Source organism: Tachysurus fulvidraco, chromosome 17, assembly GCF_022655615.1.
Source record: "Tachysurus fulvidraco isolate hzauxx_2018 chromosome 17, HZAU_PFXX_2.0, whole genome shotgun sequence".
Taxonomy (NCBI): domain Eukaryota; kingdom Metazoa; phylum Chordata; class Actinopteri; order Siluriformes; family Bagridae; genus Tachysurus; species Tachysurus fulvidraco.
In genome coordinates this window covers 3,775,092-3,802,624 of record NC_062534.1, presented here as the reverse complement: position 1 = coordinate 3,802,624, position 27,533 = coordinate 3,775,092, and the positions used below count along the sequence as shown (strand labels likewise).

At 42.0% G+C, this 27,533-nt stretch overlaps 2 protein-coding genes and 1 non-coding gene across 3 annotated transcripts; 1 reads left to right on the top strand and 2 right to left on the bottom strand.

The window, feature by feature from the left end:
* Window positions 1-1,361: 1,361 nt before the first annotated feature.
* On the bottom strand, window positions 1,362-12,114 carry cnot6b (CCR4-NOT transcription complex, subunit 6b). Its single transcript, XM_027151997.2, has 12 exons — window positions 11,828-12,114; window positions 10,305-10,426; window positions 9,832-10,018; window positions 8,946-9,031; window positions 8,722-8,826; window positions 8,056-8,124; window positions 7,750-7,907; window positions 6,780-6,934; window positions 6,204-6,358; window positions 5,887-6,120; window positions 5,213-5,415; window positions 1,362-4,343 (listed from the first exon to the last, which is right to left on the bottom strand). Exons 2-12 carry the CDS (start codon window positions 10,414-10,416, stop codon window positions 4,131-4,133), a joined length of 1,677 nt encoding a protein of 558 aa, XP_027007798.1. The 5' UTR covers window positions 10,417-10,426; window positions 11,828-12,114; the 3' UTR covers window positions 1,362-4,130.
* A 1,668-nt stretch (window positions 12,115-13,782) lies between these two features.
* On the bottom strand, window positions 13,783-22,909 carry simc1 (SUMO interacting motifs containing 1). The gene is made up of 10 exons (XM_027152039.2): window positions 21,661-22,909; window positions 19,468-20,544; window positions 17,899-18,152; window positions 17,171-17,240; window positions 16,918-17,078; window positions 16,709-16,804; window positions 15,682-15,813; window positions 15,065-15,221; window positions 14,674-14,758; window positions 13,783-14,554 (listed from the first exon to the last, which is right to left on the bottom strand). The coding sequence occupies exons 1-10, from the start codon at window positions 21,778-21,780 to the stop codon at window positions 14,343-14,345; spliced, it is 2,364 nt and encodes a 787-aa protein (XP_027007840.2). The 5' UTR covers window positions 21,781-22,909; the 3' UTR covers window positions 13,783-14,342.
* An 80-nt stretch (window positions 22,910-22,989) lies between these two features.
* On the top strand, window positions 22,990-23,061 carry trnaa-ugc. The gene has a single exon. It is a non-coding gene; the product is annotated as a tRNA-Ala (tRNA).
* The last annotated feature ends 4,472 nt before the right edge of the window (window positions 23,062-27,533 follow it).

The following is a 27,533-nucleotide window of genomic DNA, read 5'->3' as shown; positions in this document are numbered from 1 at the left end:
AGTGATGAGCTTGTAAGTATATATACATGATGCGCTATTCTTTACATGAATACAAAAGTGCTTTGGTGTAAGCTCAACTTAAGAGAGAGAGAGAGAGAGAGAGAGAGAGAAAGAGAGAGAGAGCGCACAAGAGACAGAAAGAGATGGAGAGAGAGAGAGAAAGAGAGAGAGAGAGCGCACAAGAGACAGAAAGAGATGGAGAGAGAGAGAGAGAGAGAGAGAGAGAGCACGCACAAGAGACAGAAAGAGATGGAGAGAGAGAGAGAGAGAGAGAGAGAGAGAGAGAGAGAGAGAGAGAGAGAGAGAGAGAGAGAGACACAGAGAGAGAGGGGGGGGACACAGAGAGAGTGCGAGAGCGCGAGAGACACAGAGAGAGAGGGGGGGACACAGAGAGAGAGAGAGAGAGAGAGAGAGGTTTGTTCTCTGAGTCAGAGTTCTTTTTTTCCTGGACACAGAGCGCCATCTGGTGGAGATGTGGAGCGCAACATGTACGCGTGTATTTATCTAGTTTGGGATAAAGCCCAAGTTGTGTGGGTTTTTTTTTTAGAAACTGCTTTTACAAGATGTTCTGTACATTGAAACTTTCTTCTATTTGGAAAACGTACGATGAACTAAAACAAAACTGAACCGCACACTAATATCACTGCAGAACTTAAGTGATCTGATCAGGAAACAAATGTTTTTTAAAAAAATGTGCGGAAATGTTCACAGAACATCGGATACCGTGATAACGCATCAAACTGTATACGATAAATATCATTACGATTATTGTAGAGACGCACCGTAAAGTGCTGCCTTCGAGTGCTCCGTGAACGTCTGTGAACTTCTAATCGCACCCTAGTGCAAAGTTCCATGAAAAGGTTTTTTATTTTGCATCATTTTTCTTATATCCTTTGTATCATATTCTGAAATCCCTAAGACAAAAACTACTGAATAGTTACAACGAAAAATTAACACTAAAACTGTAAAACTGAAGACGCTTCCATCGTGTCGACCTTCTAGGTAGCTAACGTTGGCGAACCGGCTTAAAAAAATAACCCACACTGCAGATCATCTTTCTTTAACCGGATCGGTGTTCTTATTCATTTTGACTACGAAATTTATATTATTAAATTTGATATTTTTCATTTCTGTGAACATTGAGGCGGGTCAACAGATTTTATGAACTTAAATGTAACGTTCTTTTGTTAATCTAAAGCAGATTTCTAATGAATTAGTTCTCGATCCCGTTCAAGAGTCGAAAGTGTCGACTCTTCTCCGTGATCCGAATCAAATAATATGACTCTCTCGACCTGAGAAAGTGTTTAGCTTGATTAGTCGATCTAATTATGAGACAAAATGACGCACGCGGACACATGCGGTCGTTTGTAGAAAGAAAATAGGCAATACACATTTTATTCACACTTTACAAAAAGCTACTGAAATCTACAATACCTTCAGCAAGTCAGAGTCATTAACAGGGATAAATGTGTCATTTACAATACATAAAAACAATGTGGTGCAAAGTTGTATCTTAACTGCTAAAAATGGTTTACAATTTCATGGAGGAAACAGATGGCTCGGAGCTAAAAACGGGACCGGATTCGTCAGTCGGTCTCGTGTCGAGTGCCGACCGATCCCATCCGTCTACTTTCTAAAAGCGTAAGAAAACGTGATGTCGATAAACCGACCGCAGAAGATTTACGGACAGGAGTCTGGAGTCGTTTGGTCCTGAAGCTGTGAACGTGTTCGACAGAGATGCTGGAAAAAACGGAAAATACGAAACGAGAACGAGGCCCCTGTCCCTGTCCACTTCAACAAAAGGAAGTCAAAGAGGGGAATCTAAGCTAAATGGCTTCATAGAAGAAGAACGCACCACGTGGCACTACACAAGACACCAACTGAATTCGAGAAAGGGATTATATAAAGTCAGCTCGGGTTATACGGAAAAAAAGGAGGGAGAGAGAGAGAGACCTTACGGGACATGCGAGGAACGAAACGTCCGCCGACGAGTGGCGTTTTTCAAAACTAGGAAAGAAATCGAGAGCCCTACCACAGATGCTTTAGCTACAAAAATAACGTTTTGTTTTTTTTAATAATATTACAGACCTGATTCCTTTGCGTAGTACAGTAGTTCAGGGGGGTAAAAGGGTGTTATAAAGGAGAAGAGGAGGGGGGGGGGATTAAAGCCATAAAATGATGGTGTTAAGGATGAGAGGTTGTACAGGTGTTCACTGGTAGTGCAAGATAAGGACACGCCGAGGCACGACGCGGACCTCGACGACACGGAAATGACTCGGTGAAGGGGAGGGTTGCGGGGCGGTTGTCGTCTGACTAGAGTTGAATTGAACAGGAAGGAAGCGAGAAACCTAACGAAGCGAAACGTCACTGAGTGCAAGAGTGTGTGGCAGCGACGCCTGGGAACAACCTCTACAACCTTTTATTTTTTTTTTATTTCATTTATTTATTTATTTTTTTAAAAACAAGCTGGTAAATTGGATTTACTGTCTTTAAAAATGCAGTCACACTTAGACGATACAAAAAAAACCAAAAAAAAAAAAACGAATCTGAATCATAATTTATCTGTAGTACAAAAAAAGAATCTTTAAAAAAAAAAAAATCTGTGTGGCTCAATATAGAATCAAGTAGAGATAAAAGATTAAATGGGTATAGATACATGTGTGTGAGTTTAAAGTGTTTTGGGAAAGAGGGTTGAGGGAGGGGAGGGGAGGGGGGTTTAGGGAAGCCCACGAGGATTATTAACAACGGGGCGTTAAAAACTACTGGCCGCAAAAGACAGTGCTACACACCTCGAGAAGTTATGAGCAGTTTGTGGGGGGAAAAAACGGAATGTTCTCCACTTTTCCACAAAACACAGTGAACGGATGCTGGTTGAATACAGACCCGCTGAAACCTTCCTCCTGCGCTGCGCCACGCCACGTGGGAGCGTCCGCAGCGACCTCACATCCAACGAAGCTAAACATTTCCAGGTGCATAGCTCAGTCGCAAAAACAAACAAAACAAAACAAAAAAAAATGATAATAATAATCAAAAGACGATATGATTAACAAATAAAGTTAACGGGCAACCAGTGATCGAGCCAATGCGTGCGAACGGAATTTAACGAAGCCAATCGATCGCTCGCCGTGTGTCCGTAACCCCTTCGGAATAAGTGCACTGGAGGATTTGTCGTATTTAAGCTCGTATAAAAACGTCTGCCACGGCTTTAAGCTTTACAAGGATTACGCTGTTGAGAATATTGCACCGTTTTAAGGAGCGAACGCGTGAGACGCTCGAGTCGCTCCTGGCGTCCCGCGGGACGTTAAAAAAAAGACTGGCACCCATATAAGCAACACGTACGCTTTCCAAAGCTGCTCGTAATAGACACGCATAAGAACCAAAGCTAAAATCTGAGCACAAGTGTACATACAAAAAAAAAAAAAGCGGAACCGGATGTGAGCTATTGCTTGTCAGATATTTCGAGTATTTTTTTTTTTGTTTTGTTTTTTTTTTAAATCCGTTCAGGGCTTAGAAAGGAACGAGGAGGTTTAATGCACTTGGGTGAGGATTCAGGAATCATTGCTGGCTTTAGATTATTAAACATCTGACTGCCGTTGGCATTATGACCTCCATTTCCTTCAGCCCAGACTTTCTTCTGATCACAACCCTGACGTGTGCGAGCTAAACTAGAGATACCGCATCCTGATACGAGACCACATACAACCTACAAACTACTTACGCCTTATTTATTTATTTTTACTGGCTGGGTGGAGGATGAGAACGACGATACTGAGGCGCTGTGGGTATGTAGTGATTGAACAGAAACCCATGCGTACGTACGACTAGAAAACGACGATAAAACGGAGCTTAACGAGAGAGAAACGAGAAAGAGGAAACCGAGCGTCTTTTAGAGTTTAGAAGCGAATTTGGCTCCGTCGAGTAAACAAGGAAGGGAAATAAAAGACATTCGAGAATTTTTTTTTTTAAAATTAAATTAACATAGAAAAAAAAAGAAAAGAAGAAGAAGAAGCACAAAAAGAATGGCATAGTTTCGAGGTTCGGTCGTTTTCAGTAAGTTGCCAGAAGAACGTGTCAGAGGTGGGAGTGTGCGGTGCCGCCCCCCCACGGTGGCGTCTCGGGGCGGGATCTGACTACCTGCGCGCGGGCAGGTGCACCCCGTTGATGGGGGGATGCTGGGGCAGGAGCAGCTCCAGCTGTGCAAACAGGGAGAAGTGATCTGATGGGATTTGAGGGTGCGGGCAGCCTATGACATTGTTCTCCAGAAGCCAGTCGTGGTCCAGTGGTCCCAAGACACCCAAAACATTCAGCTGAGGCTCAGAGCAGAAGATGTAATCGATTACACCCTAGAAAAATGAAAAAAAGAACATGATTAATAAGGATGTGGATTCCTGCACAAAGCACAACGTTGTGCTGCTACGAAATGATCGGCTGATCGGAGAGCAGCATGTTCAGGACCTGTAGTGTTTAAAGAAACAGCGCACACAAAAACAATCTGCATATAAACAAGTGAAGTGTTTATCACATTAAAGGTGGGGTCTCCGTCGTTTGTGAAATGCTTCAGAAAACTGAGTCGAGCCACCAAACAAAACAAACGTGTAGCCAATGAGCAGAAAAGGGCGTGTCTTGTCAATATGGGCGGAGAGAGTGTTCGGTGCGCATGTGTGACATTAGCAGAAAGCGGTTTTAACATCGACACAGAGGATAAAAACAAAGAAAGGAAGCGAAGAAAGGTTTACGATAAGGCAAGAAGTAGGACGTGTTAATATAGGATCAGCTTCCCAGCGCTGGAGAGAACTGAACGTCTTCCGCATGAAACGGAGCTAAACCTTTCACGGTACAACACACAGTACTACAAAAACACATCTGTATTACCATAGTGTTACTCAGTGAGTTTATTTATTGATAAAAATACCCCCTAAAAATACCCCCAACAGGTTCTGCCATAATACTTGTCTGGGTTATACTTGGGTTATACTTTCCTAGTGTACGTGTTGGAGGCGGAGCTATCAAAACAGGGGTTGGACCCATTTGGGTTAGGTGCGTGTTTGTTTTGGTGATTTCAAATGTCAACATTGGCTTTCAAACAACGGAGACCGCACCTTTAACTGAGCAGTGGGATGTGAAGGCTTTCCTGCTTAACCACACGACGTGCTTCTGTCCCACATCGCTCTGTTTATAAAGACTCCAACGCGCGAGACCCGAGCACACTTACCTTGAAGTCCTTGGTGTAGTTGGTGTAAGGCATGAGCCCGTTCTCGTAGGCACTCTTGAGCTTGAAGCCGTGCGTGATCCTGCCGTTCGACGAGCTGTTCTTGCCGTTGCAGTTGAAGTTGGTCAGACTGTCACTGTAGCGCAGCTCCTTGAAGTCTTTGTGTGTGCAATCTACCCCGCCTGTGCTCAGGAATTCCACCACACCTGGAAAATACACATCGCACACGTCTTTAAAACTGAAAGACGCCCACGGTCGCGAAAGCACAGACGGCGTTCTTTGCCTCATCCGATGAGGAAAGAGTTCCTCTAGTAGAGCATACAGGAAATTAAAAAACAAATCAATCACCATTATCCTAACACCTTGTTTTCACCCGATTTAAAATAAACAGACAGATTCAGCTTGTTAAAGTGACTGTATCTGGTACTGTATCTTTAATCTGTACTGCTAATTACAAGTGCTGCATAACCAGCGCTCTATAACAGCAGCTACGGCAACGGTGCCGGCCGTAACTCGAACCGCGGGCTTGTTATAATGCTATTCTTTTAATACCTTTTCATTGCTGCAGTAAAGGAGGAGTGTTCGATGTCAGGGTAAGTAAAAAACTGAATACTTTTCCCCTCACAGGACTATTTCAACAAATTCTAACGTGTCGATCAGAAAAAAATCCGACAAACCGGAGTCAGGCAGCGAGTTGAGATCAGCACACAGCACCAGAGGGATGGCGTTGGTTTCTCCAGATATGGAGGAGAGCTTGAGGCTGCGTGAGGCTTTGTCCACGATGTTCTTCACCTCCGACAGAAACATCATGGTCTGTACCAGCTTCACGTCGGAATACTCCGGGTCCCAGTGCATGTGGGCGTTGGCCACTAGGAGGAGCTGTTTCTCCAGGCCAAGGAGAGATTTGCCCGCTGCTCACATGGGGAGGAAAAAGGCAAATAAAATGAACAAACAGAATAAGAACGGTAGAATGTTTCATTTTACAGAGACTCACGTGTCAACTCCATCATTTCCCTGCGTAGCTCCAGCAGCACTGCCACACCGATGTTGTCTTTCGTCATGACGCGATTCAACATGGCCTCCGAGCCCTCCGAGTTAGCCATGGCCAGCTGGTTAAACTCCACCGTGTGCTTCTGCACCATGCTGAACCTGTACAACACACACACACACACACACACACACACACACAAGCAGCATAGAATTAAACCTTCAAAACAATACAAGGTCTTTAACACATGATTAGAATGCAAAATCCCACACGGACATGGAAGAAGGAAGTAAACGGTCGTCCGCTCTGAACCGCACATTAATGATGAGGTGCAACAATATTCCAGCTCTTTAGCTCGGAGTCTCTCTTTTTTTTTAATCCTGAATGTTGTTTTTTTGGGGTTATTGAGGTCTGAATTAAACCCCAGTGGATTTCACTGACCAGTCAAACCTAGTGTTAGTGTTAGGGTTAAACTGTAAACTACAAAAACACAAGAATAAATAGAATAACTTAGAAAAATTAGGCATCCCTGAGCTCATATAAACATGCTGGTTTTGTATGTGTGTAATCGGTTGCACTCACTTCTCGGTCTTGTAGAATATTGCACATCCGTCCACGTGTTTCCTGTCTGACTCGGACATGGTCCTGGCTCGGGACTTCGGACTGAAGAATCCGTCGTACCCCTGCACTTTCAGCTCCACCAGGAAGTAGTTATAATACTGTTCCGTCTCCACTTCCTGAAGTGTATAAATCGATGGATTTGAGAGAGTAGCAGCATCACTCAACATATGCACCTTAACTTACACACTAGAAGTGCAACTAGAACATTTTAATCACTAAACTAAATGCCCCATTGATTGGTCAGAAGGTGTTGATTCGTTTTGTGCCACAGCTGTGTTAGATGCTTGACTCTGATTGGTCAGGACGCGTCCTGACCAATCAGAGTCAAGCATCTAACACAGCTGTGGTACAAAACGAATCAACACCTTCTGACCAAGCACGCGCATTCGTTTCGTCTAACGGCACTGTTTCTATAGCAACAAGTCTCTCTCTCACATACACACACAGGCTTGTACGGTGGACCTTCTGCATTAGCTAAGACTTATAATAAACAGGTTAAAACTGTCGTGTTTAACGCTTCATGAGATTATTGTGTTAGATGACATTTATTTAACAATTAAGAAGGGAGACTTGGTTTTAACTGCTCTTAGCTACGCTCTCTTTCGTGTGACTAAGGCGAGAGAGGTTGCAAAGTGTGTGCTTATGTGCGATCACGGCTATGACGTGGGTGTGAAGACGAACTTGCTTGTCTCTCGGACGGTCTAACTTTAAACCGTTCAAATGCGTGATGTGTGATTATTAGTAAATGAAACTTGTAACAACTGCGGTCGAAGCAGAATGACACGTACAACACACGTGCCACGTCACCTAACTCGCCCTGCCACAGGGTGTATAAAAAAACGGAAAAAGCACGTAGTCTGTTAATACAAGTTATTCATCCACATTAACAAGTTCTTTCTCTTGTTGTCTTTTTTTATAAACCAGACGTTACCTGTAGGCTGATGATGTCGGCATTGCAGCTGAGTATTTCCTGCATGATGACCTTCTTCCTGTACTCCCAGGTGAGAGCCCAGGGAGGGCAGTAGCCGTACAGCTGGCGTGTTGCGTACTTGTCGCACAGTACGTTGTAGCACATTACAGAGAACACAGCTGCGTGCAAAGAGACGGACGGCGTAAACAACAAGCCTTTTCTTTTTTTCCTGTCTGCCAACCAACTGTGCAGTTAATGCTTAACCGCTGGCACTAAGCATGCAAATCAGCCAGTGGCATAAACTAAACATGTAGGAGAAACGAGTACCTGCGGGCCTACCCCTCTCCGACTCCTGCAGCACGATCCATGACCTGGGCGGCGGTTGCTCGGTTGGGACTGAGGGGGGTGGGGGGTGAGAAAGAAATACAATTTTTTTTAAAAAGAAGCAAGAAACACAATTACATTAGCAGACGTACTAACGCCGGTACATTTAGACGTATTTTCTAGCGTCTACCCTGAACAACTTGGTTACGTTAACATTTGCTTTTTAACGGTGTCCAAGATTTATTTTGCAATGAATTTGTCTCTGGTCAAGTCGCAGTTCCAGATGTTTCCCACGATGCCACAAGACGACCTGCTGAAATATTTGTGCAATGGGATTTAGCTCCCACTTCACTTCTAACTATAATATGTTCAAGCCAGTCACCTCCTCAAATAGGTCAGCTACCAAAGCTTAAACGGTCCTGCTGCTACTGCGATAGTCTCATAGTTAACCAACAGGTTATACAGCTAACCTTTCTGCCTATTAAACTAGCAGTTTCCTTCTGTGATGTCAGCAGGTTCCTGATAACTGTTCACAGAAAGAAAGAACGAGCAGCACTAACTATCGATTCCCTTTCGGACCCCAGCGGATCTTTGTTGGAGAGCACGGCGATTTGATTCGTCACGGACGCAAAAACTCAAAACAAACTCGAGACAAAGTAGAAAACCTACTGCGTTTAATAGCACCAGCAAGATTGTCCAAAAGGTAGTTCAGCAGTCGGCGGGTGCCGTCCGGTTCCTGGTAGAGGCTCATGAGGTCCTGTGCAAGTGGATTTCCTGTGGAAAAGAAGGAGAGGAAACAGAACATGTTGCATCATCATCAATCTCAGTATCATCATCATCATCATCATCGGTATCATAGTGGGGGCTTCAGGATGGACCACAAACCCACTCACCTTTTAACCCCAGTGTTTGTAAGTGAAACAGTTTCCCCAATTCGAAAGGTAGAACCCGCAACTGGTTGTTATTTAAAAGCAGTTCCCTGTGGAGGACACAGGGACATGGACATTTTAAAACAAAACCGTCCACTTGAGAGAACTTTAAGCAAAACCGAAACCTTTTCGGACACAATAATAAATGCACTTATCAAACCTATAACAGAGCGCTGTAGAAATCTCGAGTCTGATTGGTCAAAAGATACCGAGTGCTTTTTAATTAAGAACAGCGCCTCCGTCGGTAGTTCCAGCTGCGACTACGTTATCGTTTCTATAGTAACGACTTGCACAGGGATTTGTACAGCACGCAATAGATGTTCTGTAAGAGGACATTTGTTCAACTCGTGGAAGGAGTCTCCGGCGCAATTGCTTCGTACAAGTCAGAGGTAAAGCACAGACTGGGGTTTTGTGCTTATCAGGTTCTTGGTAAAATGGTAAGCCGATGTTTCATGATCCATGCAACTATAAACGGACAAAAAGTCAGGCTTTTTTTTTGTTCTTTTATTAAATGTGAATATTTAGTCCAAACTGCTTTGGTATGAGAGAAATAAAACTCTTCAAACTTTGGTTTGGTGAGTGTGGCTTCAGACCACACTATTGTTGATTATTTTCCTAAAATCCCACTCTCCCGGTTTATACTTTACTGTGACACGTTCCCTCTCTTCAGGGGACATTTGGTTATTTAGAACAGATGACAAATAATATCTCTTCTTCCTAAGGTTAAAAAAAAATGGCACAAACCTGCCAAATTATACACAACATACACAAGATTAATAACGTCGGCTTTCGGATGTTCGTGCACACTCTCTGAACCTGAATAACAACACCGCCTACAGGGCTCGCTCACCTGAGAGACACCATGTTGCCGAGCTCAGCTGGCAGGCTCCTGATCTTATTGGATGACAAGTCCAGGTACACAAGGTTGTGTAGCTTGGCAATGTCGGGGGGGATCCGTGACAGCGAGTTGTCACTGAGGTGCAAAGCGGTGAGGTGAGTGAGCGACCACAGGGCCGTGCTTAGACTCCGCACTTTACCTGAGACACGAAGCAAAAATAGAAAATCAAAACTTTCCTTTAACATCGACTAAACTGTTTTTTTAATGCCTGTTCAGCTAGTTTATAATTCAACAACTGGTATAAGAATCATTTCCAGTTTAAGGGTGTATAACCAAAGAATTTTTATTTCTTTAAAAAAAAAAAAAAAAAGGATTGATGTCTGGTGATGCTGATGACACTCCTTTAGTGTATATCGTGATATCGTCGTTCTTCCCAGTCCACATTAACATGCCCAGTGCAAACTACAAGATGGATTAATACTCACCACTTATCTCAAGCTCAGCCCAGTGAGATTTTTTCCCACTTGCTGCCTCTTCGCTGGTCATTATCGTGTACATCCGCCGGGGATCCGGCGGCTCATATTTCTCCTTGGGCATTCCTGGACCACTGCAGCACAAAAGCATGTATTTACGCTACAGAACACAGAGTCACTACATGCACTGATCACGAAATAAAGAGGAAGAGATGTTCGTTGTATCGTCGAATTATTGTCCACACTAAATCTCGAAAGCCCTGTGTACAATTTCTTTGACTCCGAGTCACATATACGAATTATTTACAAATCGCTGGGGTATAAAAGAAATAAAACAAAATATCGTTCTTAGAAAATAATAATCAACTCTGGGATGTCAACAGTTCCCTGTCCTCGATTAATATCCTATCATGAGAGGGTTTTTATTTCTTACTCAACATTTTATTTACAGAAATAAACTTTATTGTGTCTGAGTTTATAGTGAAGTTTTCGGCACAGTTTGTTATGCATTTTATTTATTTTAGTGCCATTGTTTTTTTGTAAATTAGTGAGAATTATCACTGGTTTCGTCAGTTATGTTTGTATGACTTGGGAGGACAATAAATAAACGAGCTTGTCTTAAAATCTAAAAGCTTGTTTTAAGTCGAAAAGTTTTGAAAATATTGAATAATTCTAACACAAAAAAACATCTTTAAAATGTACAAATGTTGTTGTTGTTTTTTTTACTTTTACATCGTAAACTATTATTTTATTAGATTAACCGGTCTATTACATATCATATTATTATTCTAAAATATAGGAACGGTTAATATATTTAACCCAATAAATCATAAGAAAGTCAGAATCTCTGGTGACTGAACAAAAACATTCGTGAAGCTAGTTGTTTATTTATTTAGCTAAACTTTTACCTATTTTTTTTATCATAAAATAGCTTCTACGAGTGACAAAGTGAACCGTGAACGAAAAATTATTTACACCAAATTTTCTCTCACCAAAATTTGTTACGTAATTTAGCTAATCTTTAGCTAGCGCTCAAACGAGGAAGATCCTAGCATCTTGTGGAGCTAACGCTAATGCTAAAGCTAATGCTAAAGCTAATGCTAACGCTAATGCTACAAAAACAATTCGGAGAAATCCGAAAGAAACACATTTCAGCTTCAGGTTGCTAATGTTTTTTTTGCACTGAATTTTATCGTGTCTAAAACGTCCAGAGCCGAAATTATACCGAATGTTTTATCGTGTTCGCTAGTTAGCTGCGATTTAATGATATCGACGCGTAGATTAGCCAGTTAGCATAGCGAGCTATTTCAGTCACAAAATCATAAACACATTACACTGGATTTCTTCGCTAGCTTGTTGTTTTTATTGTAATAAAAACTCTGCCTTGTGTGAGTGTGTGTGTGTTATTTTAAACGGTTTTCTTTAGTAATGGACACAAAGAGCTAGCTAGTTAGAGAGATAGTTAGGTAGCTAAAGAATAATCCCATCTAAGCCGTGTTATTACATGATAAATGTTGACCGTGTTTTGTATTTACCTTTAAAAGCATACCAAGCTCCTGCAGTGAGTGAGCTCTGTGTCCGGGTTCGGGATGAACTCGACTTGTCCACTGCTGGATTAAGGATACAGTAAGCAAAGCAGCATGATGGCGTGTGGGTGCTGTTATTTCTGCCTACATGGCACTGAAGGAAAGGAAGCTTGCTTTAATCGAGCCCAATTCACCCAGGTGCTTCTTCATCATCGTCATCATCATCATCATCATTCTACTCCTCCTTCTCATCATCATCATCATCATCATCAGCATCATCATTCCTCTGGAACTGCTGCACATTCATAACTGTTTGAACTCATTCTATTTAAACTCATAAATCCTCTCTGTTCGAGCACATAGACTGGGAGGTCAAGCCTGGAGATCAAGAACAAGGGTTCCTCAACTTTATTGGTCCTCTTTAGGATCTCAGCACAGCAGTTATATTTGCTGATCAGAGCTTCATGTGGAGGATATCTTGGGAAAGGTGGAGGATACACCCTGAAAGGGACACCGGTTACTCACAGGAAACCTCAAGGAGCAACTAAGGGGCAATTTAGGATCTCCATTCCACCTACTAGATTGTTTTTGGGGGGTTGAAGGAGCTCTGAGGACAGTTACCTCTGAGGAAATGAAAAGCATAATATTGCACAATATTGTTATTTGCACTACCATGCACTTCTCACACTTTATGTACATTAATAATCTGTCATATAATCTGTATTCATAATGTCTATATTGTACCCCATCATCTGTATTGTCTTGTCTTATCTGTATCTTGTATAGTTGTCTGTACTTTTTTTAAGAGTCACAAACATCTGGAACCAAATTCCTTGTGTGTGTCATCACACTTGGCCAATAAACCTGATTCTGATACAAAACCAAAAGCAGTTGCAAAGTCTAGTTCCGAAATGTTTTGAATATGAACAAGTAGATCTACAGGTTCATTTATCTGGTTTAGGATTCTGGGCAGATCCTGAGTCTATCCAGGGAAGAAGAAGTGTATCACAGGACACAATGCACACAAAATGACATGATATACGGCTAAGTATGGTGACCAATACTCAGAATTCGTTCTCTGCATTTAACCCATACAAAGTGCATGTACACAGCAATGAATACAAACCTGGAGCAGTGGGCAGCCATTTATGCTGTGGCGCCTGGGGAGCAGTGGGGGGGGGGGGGTTGCCTTGCTCAAGGGCACCTCAGTCGTGGCCGGCACAAGACTCAAAGCCACAACCTTAGGGTTAGGAGTCAAACTCTCTAACCATTAGGCCAAGGGGCAAATCAGAGTCGATATTCCACCTACCACCAGTTTTTTGTGGAATTTTGAGAATTATGGAATCAGAGTACTGTGTACTGTAAGGAAACTCATGAGGAAAACAGTATTACATTTATTAATCAATCAGAGAACTGGATATTAGAGCATATTTTTTATTTAGCATATGAATTAACTTCATAACATTGTTTCAGATCTGGAGTCTATCACCGGAATGCTATTTGGAGGCGCTGGAGCTTATCCAACCTGAGGCTGGAACACACCAAGATCAGGATGCCAGATGATCACAGGACACGGTGCACAGCCATTCTGGGTTGTTTTTCTGTGTTGTTAAAGGAAACCGGAAGACTCACAAGGTTACAGGGAGAAAAAGTGAAACTCCAGACACTCAATCCAGTGACCCTGGAGTTAAGGCGCATGAACATGACATAATTCTAATCAAAATATTCATATATTAAGCACATTGTTATATTCATTCATTAGGTTTTTTTTTTTAAATCTACCCAAAGACCAAAAAGCAGTTACAAACTGCAGCTCTAAAGCATTTTTTTTAATATGAAAAAGCACATTTTCATGTCCCAGAATCACTGGGTGTGAGGTGGGAATACATCCTGGGTGGGATGCCAAGACACCACGCACATAATCGTTGACACCCAGGGGTATTTTATCAAAACTACCCACTCACTGGCATACATTTGTGGAGGTCAGAAGGCATGTGAAGAACCCTGATGAAAAAAGTGCATGGATCTGGAGAGAAGATGCATAGAAACATGGTATAGGCAGTAACCTGAGCCCAGAGCTCAGAGGCATCGATGCTTTTTTATTTTCACATAAGAGCCAACTTTAGTAAGCACTTTATCCAGTTCGGGCGATCCACCAGAGTCTATTCCGGGAATCCTGGGCATCAGACAGGAATACAATAGGCTTACTCTTCATATTTAATATTACATATTAACACGTTAAATTACTTTACCTGCAATAAAGAATCTGGAAGGTGTTGGTAATATTTGTGCTTGTTATGTAAAGGGTTTTACAAAAAAGAATTTCTGGACAATGTTTTTAGAACAAAATTTTACTCACTTGGTCTCTGTACAAAACAACCTCATTTAAGTCGATTGAGTGATTTAAATAGTCAGCGAGAATCCACGAAGGAATACTTAATATAAAACCTTTAAAAATTATGCTGATACATTTTATACAAAAATAATCTTTATTGTATTTACAACTGTATTGTATTCTGTTTTATTATTGCAGAGAGATACTTAGTAAGTGTTCTTGAAGCTGGGATAATGACTCTTGGATTTGGGAGGGAAGATCGTGGCCGAGGTCCTCGACGGCGCGGGACAGAAACGCCTCGGCAGCTTCTTGGACCGCGGCTCGAGTCACCCGGTCGTTCTGGGTCCACATGGGAGTACGGGTCAGCTTGAACCGCTCTGTAATGGAGAAGCGAAGATGACCTGATGGACAGAAAGTTAAGATTACCGTTAAATAAGCTTCCGAGTTCCGTTCTCGTTCATTTTGTTGTCCAGGAAGAGCTACTGAATGTACAAGGAGAGGGAAGGGTTTAGTTTAGTACCCGTTATCACTTCTTGATAGCTGAGCATGAGCATCCACACGAGCTGCAGGAGCTCATCCCACCTTCTCCATCTCTCCGTGCCATCCTGAGAGGAAGGGAAAAAAATACAGGAAATGCTTCATGCCCACAAATGAGACGTTGAAATTTTTTTGCAGAAGTTTTGTTTTGGTGACAGAAAAAAAAAATCGGCAGGTGTGAAAGAAGACTTCCTCAGAAGGAATCAAGGACAAAATCTAGGACACGATGTTCATCAGGTGTTGTGTGTTCCATGGCAAATGTCATGTTCCTTTTTTTTTTTCCAATCAATTTTAAAATGAAAGCTGATGAACTAAATCCCGTGCCTGAATAAGATGAGGATTAATCGAGTGAGTGTGAAGTGCTGCGCTCTCACCGACGGATCTGGTGCCAGCGTGGACGTGTGCAGGAAGTGCAGCAGCAGTTTGAAGGACATGGGCAACACTCGCTTCTGAGAGCAGGACTGATCTAGCAGCATCTCCACCATCTTACACCTCAGCAGGTTGCTCTGCAGGGTGCTTAGCAACAAAAATCTAGCAAACGTGCGGGAAAAGGAGAAAGGTGGGCAGGATGACATCGATAAGCTTAAAATACAGATTTATTACACAAATCATTTGTAATTAATCAGTATTAGAAATACAACAACGAGTGAACTGAAGCTTCCGTAATACATGCGTCATCACAAACCAGCTTGGGCTCAGAAACTCAGTGATCAAGTGATAAAAAATGCTGAACTGATTTTAAAATAACTTTCGCTTCTACTTTCGCCGTCTTTTTTTTATTTCTGCTCTTTATGCATGACTTTGACTCTTTCAGCTTTGCTTTTATGGAGTTTTTATTGTCAACAAAAGCAAATCACCTGCCTGGCATTTGTTAACACACGAACATCAACATGTTCTAAAACCTACTGTACCTCTGGTAGAAAGTTTCCGTTTGGTTTGGATTACTGTACCTAAAGATCAGTAAATAAGGCCCAGTTTCTCCTCTTTTTACCTGAGCCTTCTGCACGGTGCCATGCTGCTGAGGCTGATACACAGCTCCTGAGAGAGCTTACTGGAGCTGCAGGTCGGTCTGAGGTCCACCTCCATGGCCAATAACAGCATCCTCTGCAGAATTAGCAGCATCCTGCAGACATCATAAATACGTGTAATGAGAGTTAGCTGTGCTGATAATATTTAATCATCATCTCTGTCATTATCATATGCAGTTTAAAATATCTTCACTTAAACCTGTGGTGCTTTTAAGGCAGCATTTGTGCCATTGCAATATGATCATTCTTTTCCCCAGATAGGAAATAAAACATGACACAGAATTGTTGCATGATGTTTTTTTTATTAGTTCTATATTTTAGAATGTAGTCAGGGTTGTGAAGACTGAAGTTATCCACAAACACTGTACATGAGGCGCCTCCACACACACACGCCTCCACACACACACACACGCACACACACGCCTCCACACACACACACACACACACACACACACACGCCTCCACACACACACACAGGCCTCCACACACACACAGGCCTCCACACACACACACAGGCCTCCACACACACACACAGGCCTCCACACACACACACAGGCCTCCACACACACAGGCCTCCACACACACAGGCCTCCACACACACAGGCCTCCACACACACAGGCCTCCACACACACAGGCCTCCACACACACAGGCCTCCACACACACAGGCCTCCACACACACAGGCCTCCACACACACAGGCCTCCACACACACGTTTTAGACATTTACAGCAAGGGGCAATGTTTTTGGGAACCCTGAGGAAATCCACACAGACAGAAAGAACATAAGCACCATATACATTTTCTGCTTCCTTAAGGGGGCAGATGATTGATTCCGGGAACGTTTGGGTTCCCGAGTGACAAGTGATAAATCAGATCTTCATTGTAATGACCTTATGCTTCATGACAATGTATTGCCTGCTTTTTTTAAATTATCATATGCATAATACATTTATGGCACTTCTAGCTTAAGTAAGTAAGCTTAAACTTACTTGAGACAGCAATTCCGCTCGCTTCTTTGCATTTCTTCATCCTCAGAAGTACAGAAGGACTGTTTAGCTACATCTAATAGCCAGGTCATGAGTTCCCTAAGAAGAAGAGCGTTACAGGAATGTTAATTAAAAAAAATCATCTAAAATAATGAACGTACCCGAAATGTAATGATCTAAAGCAGATTTGGGACCGTGTTCATATCACTCACCTGACCTGTCTGAACCTATGATCACACGAAAGCATTTCGTTAGCGATCGTGAGGTGAAGCAGCAGCTTCGGGAGCTTGAACTGGAAGTCGTCTTCCAAAACCTGGAGCACGTACTGAAGCAGCAGGCAGCGCACTTCTCCGCGCAGCCTCTTTGCCTCGTCCTTACAGACACACGACAACGTCCAGAGCGTGAGAAGCACATCAGTAAAGTGACGACAAAGCTGTTACGTGGTAGCGTTTATGTCTTGCCTACCTGTTCAGCCATGACGGATGATAACAACTCCCAGTCCCATGGGATGGTTAATTTGTCTGCAGGATGGTATCTGGATGAGAAGTTTTCTTGATTTAGTGGCCCATGACTACTTTCAAGCAATAATTACCTAACGACCTGTTGCATGTTTCATCATCAAATAGAAAACCTTCAAAATCTAAAGAAAACCTCATCATAATCAACAACTACGTGATTTTATTCCTGTTATTAGGAGTTTCTACTACAGCATCAAGAACATATTTGTACAAGTATTTGAAACTACCGTCTGAGCTGCTGTTATAGAAAAGGAATGGATTAATCTGACCAATCAGAAGCGAGAATTCAACCGTGCTTGACGACTTTGGTAAGTGCTCGCTACAAATACATTTCAAATAAATAAAACAAATCAATGTGCAGTGTGTTTGCTCCTTTTGGAGCACCACGATCATCATATATACTCACATGGCTGTATTACCGTTATACTGACAGATAACTTTTAACCTGACATATTAGCATCTATAACACTTTAATGCACTGCTGCCACTGCTGGGCCCTTGAGCAAGGCCCTTGACCCTCCTTGCTCCAGGGGCACTGTATCATAGCTGCCCCTGCACTCTAACCCCAACCTCCTCAGTTGAAGAAAAAATAATTCCACTGTGTCCCCGTTCTATGCCCCCCGTTCTATTCTATGTTCTATGTTCTATGAGGATCACCATGAGGTTGCGACTCACTTCTGTGTCCTCATCAGCAGGTTGTAGGCTTCCAGTGCCAGCACCGGAGTGCACCACGGCTCCAGCAGGATTCCTTTCAGGAGGTGAGCCGTGACATCGGCAGGAGGGTAATAGCAAGGTTGGATTAAGTCGGAGAGGAGCTGCAGCGTTCCTTCGGTGTAGTTCTCTTCGATGGTGCTGTAGACCAGACTCAGGCTCTGCCTGCACAGAGGTTCGGCCATACCGAAGTCTTTGTTGTCCTCATCAGCGGTGCACTGTTAGAAAGACGTGGATCAGAGGTCTATTTTTAAGGTAAAACAGGAATAAGCTTTGAAATGGATTTAGTGTGAGACTGGCTCAGTGTAGAATAGGCAGAAAGTCTGCATGCTTCACTGTGTTATCATGAGTAGTAATAAAAAAAATTATTCACAGCTTTCAGGGATTCTGTAATTTTTGCATTTTCATCTGTATATCTGGCACATTTATACAACTGCTTTAATACTTTCCCACTTAACTGAAAAACTGAAATATCCTGAACAACAACAACGTGTGTTTTGCATCAGGTTGTATTTTGCATCTCGATTTGAAGTCAGTTGTGTGTAGGACTGAATACCGAGACGAAAGTGACCAGGGGAACGTATGTGAATATATGATCACGAGACTCGCTGAACGTTTTAATGATAGATTTAGTTGTTATAATAATCTACGCTCGTCTGGGAAGGTTTCAGATGTTTCCAGTGTGGCTGTGGGGATTTGTGTTCATCCAGCTGCAGGAGCATCGGTGAGATCAGACACCGATGGGATGTTGAGGGTTCCGTCCCAAAGCTGTTCAGTGGGGATGAGTCAGAATCAGGGCTCGTAATTTCTTCCACTCCAAACGTAACCTCCACACCGTGTCTTCCTGGAGCTCTGTGCTTTGTACAGAGGGAATTGTCATGCTGGAACATTGTTTGGGGCTTTTAGTTCCAGTGTAGAAAAATTGTATCCCTGCAGCATGAACAGACATTCGATAGAATTGTGTGCTCCAAACTCGCATGTGGCTCTCGCAAGACTCTGGGGAAGAACCACATATAGTATGGGTGTGATGGTTAGGTGTCCACAAATCTGTTAGTTCCATTGAAGAGAAACTGTAATGCCACAGCATGCAAATCCATTCTAGACAATTGTCTGCAGAAACCGTATGCAGAAGGAACCACATATAATTGTTAAACTTTTGACAACCTAAAGCATATCAGTATTACTTGAGTCTTGGAAAAGTCAGATAATATGTTAAACTTGATCAATCTGTTCATGTAACACTGGATTAATATCTGTTGACAAGGAAAGAAAAACACACTTTTGACTGTATGAAGAACAGCTCTGCTACTGAAGATACCTTAACCTACCAAGGTCTAACTTTAGAATAATTCTAACCCACAAAACCGTCAGTTGTCTCCACCCCCTGAATGTTTGTCTATGTAGGAGGAGCCAGATCAGGTATAACGCCACCTCATGGTTCGCTACGCTACAGGGAAGAGGGTCTACTGCCTGTGTGGCCGGATAGTTAGAATAAGACCTTTATGTGAAGAAATAAACAAAGCAGATGTTTACCGTATCCTGATCTCGTGCCCCTAATATATATTTCAGCTTTTTGAACTGCACCAGAGAAATTTGCTGCCCGACGTCCGTACGGTGTTCCGAGAGATCCGCCGTGTCGGCGTCGGCATCGCCACCGCTCTCCTGTAACACTGAAGCGGCATCTTCGATACCCAACACCGCATGTGACGGTGGACTTAGAGTGTAAGGGGAATTTACTGGACTCTCCATGTCCAGATCAGATCCTGTTTCTGGAGAATCGCCAGCAAGGAGTTCTGTAGATGTAGGACTGGTGGGAAGGGAAGCTCTGTCTGGGGTAGGAAGCGTCTGAGGCTCGAGATGGGAGTTCATTTGAGTCTGAGGATGAGGTGATGAGGTGTGTGTGGGGGTTTTTTCCTGCGGTGCCATACTTTTGCCGACCTCAAATGGCAATTCAGATTTATCGAAGCTGCACGATGTGTAGTTCTGGTCCCGGTCCTGGTCATTGTCGATGAGGATAAGGGATTCGTCTGAAAACACGGCTGCGTCGATTTCGCTCGGGCAGTAGTACGCACTGTCGAGGCTAAAGGGCGAGAGGGTTTTGTCCAGCCAGCTGTGTGAAGAGTCGAAGCTTGCGTCATGGTCGAGGTTGTTTTCAGGGGGTGGTGACGCCGACGTTTGCTGCGTGCGGTTAGTGTCCTGTACTTTAAAAAATTCCAGGAGTCCATTTGAAGCCTCCAAACAGAGTGAAATGTCTTTCAGACTTGATGATGGAGAAACATTTACTGTCCTTTGCGCGTTGCTACCTTGTAAACACGAGCGAACACTGTTGTATTGATTTGTATAAGAGTTTTGTTGATCGTGTGACACAGGAACAGGAGACTGACCATCATTCCCATCACCAGAGCTTAAACAAATCACGTCTTTCTCGAGATCCACGGTGTACTCCGCCTGGTGAAGTTTCCCACGCGATTTGGATGGAAAGCTGACACGTGATTCGGACAAATTATTCAGATCGATGATTTCTATAGTGGAACACTGCAGTTTCTTTAGTGTGTGTGAAGGTCTCGGTCCGTTTGGTGAAAACGGGTTCTCTGTGATATCGATAAGAACCTGAGAAAAACAGGAACACAAAAATATATTATACATGATATATAATCTGTGAGCTGATCAAACATTACTTCTCTCAAAGCTTTATTTTACACCAGAATGTCACTGTTTACATTTAATGAAAATCGTATATAACAATATAAGATTAAACCAGTTTTTCTTCCACTTTTGCACGTCAAACTGTACATTGTGAACGAACTGCAGGTAGGAACCAAAAATTTTAAGCAATCATTGATTGGGGAACAAAAGAAACGTCTGACAACATGTGCTGTAGAATTCCATTTTATTACATACTTTACATACTACAAGTGTGTAAAAGTGGCAGGTAGTAAGGGGGAGTATGTGAGGGTACAAGTATGTAAAAGGGGCAGGTAGTAAGGGGGGGTATGTGAAGGGGCAGGTAGTAAGGGGGGGTATGTGAAGGGTACAAGTATGTAAATGGGGCAGATAGTAAGGGGGGGGAGTATGTGAAGGGTACAAGTGTGTAAAAGGGGCAGGTAGTAAGGGGGGTATGTGAGGGTAAAAGTATGTAAAAGAGGCAGATAGTAAGCGGGGGGGGGCATGTGAAGGGTACAAGTGTGTAAAAGGGGAAGGTAGTAAGGGGGGAGTATGTGAAGGGTACAAGTACTGTACGTAAAAGGGAAGTAAATAAAGGGGGAAGAGGGTAAATTTGTAACTGAGGCGATTAGAGAAAAAAAACAGTAAATGAAGGGGGCTGTAGGTCACATTAATAATAATAATAATAATAATAATAATAATAATAATAATAATAATAATAATAATATTGTGGTTGTTACTAAAAGTATTAAAACAGTAGCATGAGGTGTAAGTTTAAACATTTAAACATGTTATGAGCTTAATTATTCAGTGGAAGGAACCTCTTGAAAAAATGATTTAGATACAGATATGATGATGATGATGATGATGATGAACAAACAGAAGTTGTTTAAAATAAAGTATGTTAAAACAGAGGAAAAGATCATAGCACGTGTGTAAGCAGGTGACTAATATTATAGTAAACGCTGCTTTTGTTTAGTATTAAACACAAACAAAGCCCTAAAGTAAAGTAAAGAGTAAAAAATGTGTATTAAAGCTGTACTAACGTGTCGACACTCTTACCGGTGTAACAGGCAGCAGTTCAGCTGTAATAAACGGACAGGAGCTGTCATCATCTCTACTGACAAACTCAACATCAGAGTCTTCTTCACTTCCAGAACTGACGGAGATAACATCATCCATTGTGTACACTCAGGGCTGCGATATCCAGTTCAACCATTGAGACAAAAATAAAAATAAAACCTAAGCCAGTCTGACAGTCCTGGTTCGTCTGAGAGCTAAAAACAAACGGAAGTATAAAAAAACTTAGCTGTACACATTACCTAACGGAGCTAGCTGCTATCTCATTAGCTAACCGAGCTAGCTGCTATCTCTTCAGTTAGCAGTACAGATTAGCTAACGGAGCTAGCTGCTATCTCTTCAGTTAGCAGTACAAATTAGCTAACGGAGCTAGCTGCTATCTCTTCAGTTAGCAGTACACATTAGCTAACGGAGCTAGCTGCTATCTCTTCAGTTAGCAGTACACATTAGCTAACGGAGCTAGCTGTTATCTCTTCAGTTAGCAGTACAAATTAGCTAACCGAGCTAGCTGCTATCTCTTCAGTTAGCAGTACACATTAGCTAACTGCTATCTCTTCAGTTAGCAGTACACATTAGCTAACCGAGCTAGCTGCTATCTCTTCAGTTAGCAGTACACATTAGCTAACCGAGCTAGCTGCTATCTCTTCAGTTAGCAGTACACATTAGCTAACGGAGCTAGCTGTTATCTCTTCAGTTAGCAGTACAAATTAGCTAACGGAGCTAGCTGCTATCTCTTCAGTTAGCAGTACACATTAGCTAACGGAGCTAGCTGCTATCTCTTCAGTTAGCAGTACACATTAGCTAACGGAGCTAGCTGCTATCTCTTCAGTTAGCAGCATAGATATCTATGAGTTAGCAGTACGCATTGGCTAAGGGAGCTAGCTGCTGTCACTTCAATTCAGCTTCATAAAACCGAACTTCTGTAAAAACTCCGATTGTTGATGCATTTTTATACAAAACTGTCTGCTTACACGTCTTAAAAATATATGTGTATATAAAAAAAAGACATTTCGTTATATAATGGCGAAAGGAAGCCGGCTAGCTAGTGTGAGGCGCGAGCTGAAGCGCTGAAGAGAAGCGAAATTGAAAGCGTTAGCTAACAAGCTAACTAGCGCCATATATTAATACTACGAGCTAACATGAAAAATCATTTACAACCGCTATACTGTTAGCCTACGTTAGCCTACATTAGCTTCAAGCAAGGTTGTTACGTGAGATTATAATTAACTTGCAGTATATAATCGTATTCCTCAGATTTGACCTGAGTTGTACATGTATGTATACGTGTATGTTCAGTTCTCCTTACACGTAGGGGATGTAGCTCAGTGGTAGAGCGCATGCTTTGCATGTATGAGGCCCCGGGTTCAATCCCCGGCATCTCCAACTACATTTTTTTCTTGGTTTCATAGTAAATGCTTTCAATAAATAAAACTAAGCTATATTTTCTACACATTCATACGCATTCAATAAAACAAATCTTACCTCCTTAAATATTGTGATTACATCATGTTAGAATTACATTACACCGATTGTGAATTCACTCACGACTGGCCTTGTAATTCTAATTTAGAAACTTGAAAATGCACTTTATTGGCAAAAGTTTACGGACGTCTGACTTTGACTCTGTTTACATGCACATGGATTTTAACGCCATCCCGTTATTAATCTGTAGTGTTTAATATGGAGTTGGTCCACCCTTTGCAGCTTGTCTGCGAAGGCTTTCGACTAGGTTATGGAGTGTGTTTATAGGAATTTTTGACCATTCCTCATTTGTGCGGTCAGGCACTGGTGTTGGACAAGAAGCTGTTTGGTACAACTGTTTGGACGACTGTACCTATTGACTCCCCAGAAGTTTTGGGACTTCTGCGCACTGCTCAGCACGCGCTGACCCGTCTGTGTTTTTACGTGGATTACCGCTGAGTTGCTGTTGTTCCCAATTACTTCCACTTGTTATAATAACATTAACACTGTGGAATATTTAGTAGTGAGGAAGTTTACACAGGTGGAAAAACCACGCTTGAATTTACTGAGCTCCCGAGAGCAACCCGTTCTTTCACAAATGTTTGTAGAAGCTGTCTGCATGCCTAGATGCTTGACTTTATACACCTGTGGCCATTGGTTGTCCCAAAACACCTACCTATAAAATAGTTCTAATCGTGAAATCTGATTGGCCGAAATTGTTTTCTTCCAATAAATCTGCATTATTCTGCTTGTTTGCTAAGGAACAGCAGCAAATTATTTTAAATGCTAACAAATTATTACAGTAATAAAAATGACACAAGGTACAGTTTCGGTCAGGACTGGAAGATATCTGCTGATACTGAGCATCAATTCAAGAATGGCCCGGTTACTTCTCTTGTTACAGGCTGTCAGGTTTTAAACACTTCATGATATGCTTTTATAGGAGCGAGACAAAATTGATAACAGCAGTATTTTATTTGTGAAGCATTTTTCCCCTCCTCTATGATAGTAAATGTTCTGTGAATACTATGTTTACTTTTTTTAGAGACATGTGTGGTGCAGTGGAAATTTTTACGTATTGTTCACCCACTTTCTTATTAATCGTTATGGTTGATTGCAATGCGTTTTGCAATGCTCACAATCTTTCTGGGGTGTTGCAGCAACCTCATATGCGATGTGATGGTTTCCTTTTTATCAGATCTCCAACGTAAAAGTGAGTTTAAGTCAGTTTAGGTTGCACCTGCAGCACAGTTATCTCATGTAACTTTGCTCATGTCTCATGTCTTTATTGCTCCTGCAATGTGAGTTACAGATAAGATGGAGATTTTCCTTCTCGCTATGTTCTCTCGTGTATTAAAATAACATACGTGATGTCTCTGTGATTTTAGGTCATGCTGCTACTTGATTAACTTTAATAATCTTGCAATCTTTCCTTTGGAAAAAAAACGCCCTTTTTTATTAAACTTTGGGACTGTTTCTGTTTTTTTTGTTTCAGGTAGAAAGTCATATCTTTAACCGTTTAGTATCTAGTAAAGTTGTGGACAATCCATGGAAAACTCACCAGCCTCTTATTTTCTTTCTTTATTCAAGTTAATAAGATAAAAAATAAAAAATAAACAGCTGCTAATGTTGTTGAGAAACAGGAAAGTGCAAAGTTGTGCTCTGTCCTAAAGACTTTCCTGTGCTGGGAACCCGTAATGTTCTTCTTGATAATGCGGGAAATCCATCAAGTTTCTGTGAATTAGTTATAAATTGAGTTCATTCTGCTCAAGAGGTTACGTCTTACATGGAAAAAAGACCAAAACACCGGGAAGATCAACATTTCAATAAGAAATGTTGGTTATTTTTTAAGAAAAACTACAACTAGAGTATCAAAGCCATTATGGTTATAATTAGTGTTGACCACAAAACATAGAATCATTGTCAGTGTTGTGTTTGAAGCCATGAGCTAGAAGATGAACTAAAATTTTAGCTTCCCAAGTCTACAGAAGAGAGCTATTCATACAGAGACTCCAGAACCTTCCCTGACTCGTGAACACATCATCCATCTCCATCTTCAATCAAATCAGTGCATAATGCTTGGTTTTGGAGTCATCATTACACATCAGGAACGATTACGCATTCACTCGCTCTGGTCGGATCTCGTACACATGTTCGTGTGACGTTCACAATGACCGTCTATATGACCGCGGAGTTCCTCCAACAGTCGACAGAGTTGTTAGGGAGACTCGAGTTCACATGACTCTTTGTGGCTTTTCGATCATTCGGACTCTAACACACAACCCTATTCACACACACACACACACACACACACACACACACACACACACTCTTCCTGCTGTTTCGAAGAGGCTTAAAATACAGCGCACACGACCCTTTTGGCCCTCGAGTTGGCGCTGACCTTTGACCCGAGTCAGCCTTGTCACCAGGACAACGAGGACAATAACGCGGCCTCTTGCCTCTTTTTCCAGACGGAAGGATTTACAATTGTGGTGGTTAAACGCTGTCATACTTTGTAACCTTGAACGTAAATAAATGACATAAAATATATTCCTTTAAAATAATTACACTGATTATATATACTATACGTTTTTATATGAATGGGCAAAATCTAAAAAAAAAAAAAACATTAAACATGTCTTTGATTTCAACCTTGTTTCAATAATTACAATACAAAAGTAAATAATTTATTTATTTATTTTTTAATTTAAAAAAGTGGGGGGGGGGCATGGTGGCTTAGTGGGTAGCACGTTCGCCTCACACCTCCAGGGTCGGGGTTCGATTCCCGCCTTCGCCTTGTGTGTGTGGAGTTTGCATGTTCTCCCCCGTGTCTCGAGGGTTTCCTCCGGGTACTCTGGTTTCCTCTCCCAGTCCAAAGACATGCATGGTAGGTTGATTGGCATCTCTGGAAAATTGTCCGTAGTGTGTGAGTGAATGAGAGTGTGTGTGTGCACCCTGCGATGGATTGGCACTCCGTCCAGGGTGTATCCTGCCTTGATGCCCAAAGACGCCTGAGATAGGCACAGGCTCCCCGTGACCCGAGGTAGTTTGGATAAGTGGTAGAAAATGAGTGAATGAATGAGTGAGTGAGAATTTAAAAAGTGTCAGTGACATTTTCTAGATAGGAAGCAGGTTTTTAAACGGTCAACATTTTTTAGTCACATTGCACTGTTAAATTTAAAAATGTTTCTCAGAGGCTTTTTCTTCATTTATATAATAAATTTTTTTTTGATGTTATTGATTTCAAATTAGGGAGGCACGGTGGCTTAGTGGTTAGTATGTTCCCTTCACACCTCCAGGGTTGGGGGTTCGATTCCCACCTCCGCCTTGTGTGTGTGGAGTTTGCATGTTATCCCCGTGCCTCGGGGGTTTCCTCCGGGTACTCCGGTTTCCTTCCCCGGTCCAAAGACATGCATGGTAGGTTGATTGGCATCTCTGGAAAATTGTCCGTAGTGTGTGAGTGTGTGAGTGAATGAGAGTGTGTGTGTGTGTGCCCTGTGATGGGTTGGCACTCCGTCCAAGGTGTATCCTGCCTCGATGCCCCATGACGCCTGAGATAGGCACAGGCTCCCTGTGACCCGAGAAGTTCGGATAAGCGGTAGAAAATGAATGAATGAATGAATTTATATATATAAATTTCTTAGTGTTTAAATGACTTCTGACATATAAACTGACTTTGTTTTTTCACATTATCATGTGTGTTATGTTAAAGTCACTGGTGATTCTACTAAAAAATTCATTGTTAAATAAATAAATAAAAACACACATCAGTTGATCACGGCTGTCATCGCCATCATTGTTGTTTGTTTTATGACTACTCTGCTCTAGTCTTGAATCTGATTGGTTAGAAGATGTTGATTAATCGATTAATCGATTAATTCCCTAAAACAGCAATTATGAGTATAGATCTGTCTGTAAAAGAAAAATCTGCCTCCTGTAACATTATGATACAGTTTTTTTAAGAGGCACAACATGAAGACATTAGGCAAACAAACATCCTTGTAACCATCCTGTCTTTCTTGTTCTTTTCTGATCAAGTCATTCCCTTTAGAATCACATGCTCCTGCTCTGTCAGAGACATTGACAGCACATCTGGAATTCCAATGGCATGTAAGAGAGCATGAAAGACTCTGACATGCTTAAATGTACTTATCTCTAATTCCCTCTGCGATCCGACTCCAGCGTTCGATCATTTCTGTCAAGTGCCCTTTAATTTACAGTTCAAATAACGAAGCAGACAACGATTGTTCGACTCGTCACAGTGTGCATTTCAGCGAGATGAGGATTTTAAAGTGTAATGCAGCAAATCTGCTTAAATCCGTGATGTTATTAATCCTTTTGTTAAGAGGCTTTTGGTGAAAAAGTAACTGAAAAGAAACACAATAATCACACTG

Coding starts and splice junctions, on each gene's coding strand:
- cnot6b (XM_027151997.2), bottom strand. CDS start 10,416: ATGCCCAAGGAGAAATATGAGCCGCCGGATCCCCGGCGGATGTACACG. Junction 10,019..10,304: donor GGCTGAGCTTGAGATAAGTG/GTGAGTATTAAT, acceptor TTCGTGTCTCAG/GTAAAGTGCGGAGTCTAAGC. Junction 7,908..8,055: donor GGAGAGGGGTAGGCCCGCAG/GTACTCGTTTCT, acceptor CTTTGCACGCAG/CTGTGTTCTCTGTAATGTGC.
- simc1 (XM_027152039.2), bottom strand. CDS start 21,780: ATGGATGATGTTATCTCCGTCAGTTCTGGAAGTGAAGAAGACTCTGAT. Junction 17,241..17,898: donor CTGCTGATGAGGACACAGAA/GTGAGTCGCAAC, acceptor CTTCTCATCCAG/ATACCATCCTGCAGACAAAT. Junction 15,814..16,708: donor GAGCGGAATTGCTGTCTCAA/GTAAGTTTAAGC, acceptor TGATGTCTGCAG/GATGCTGCTAATTCTGCAGA.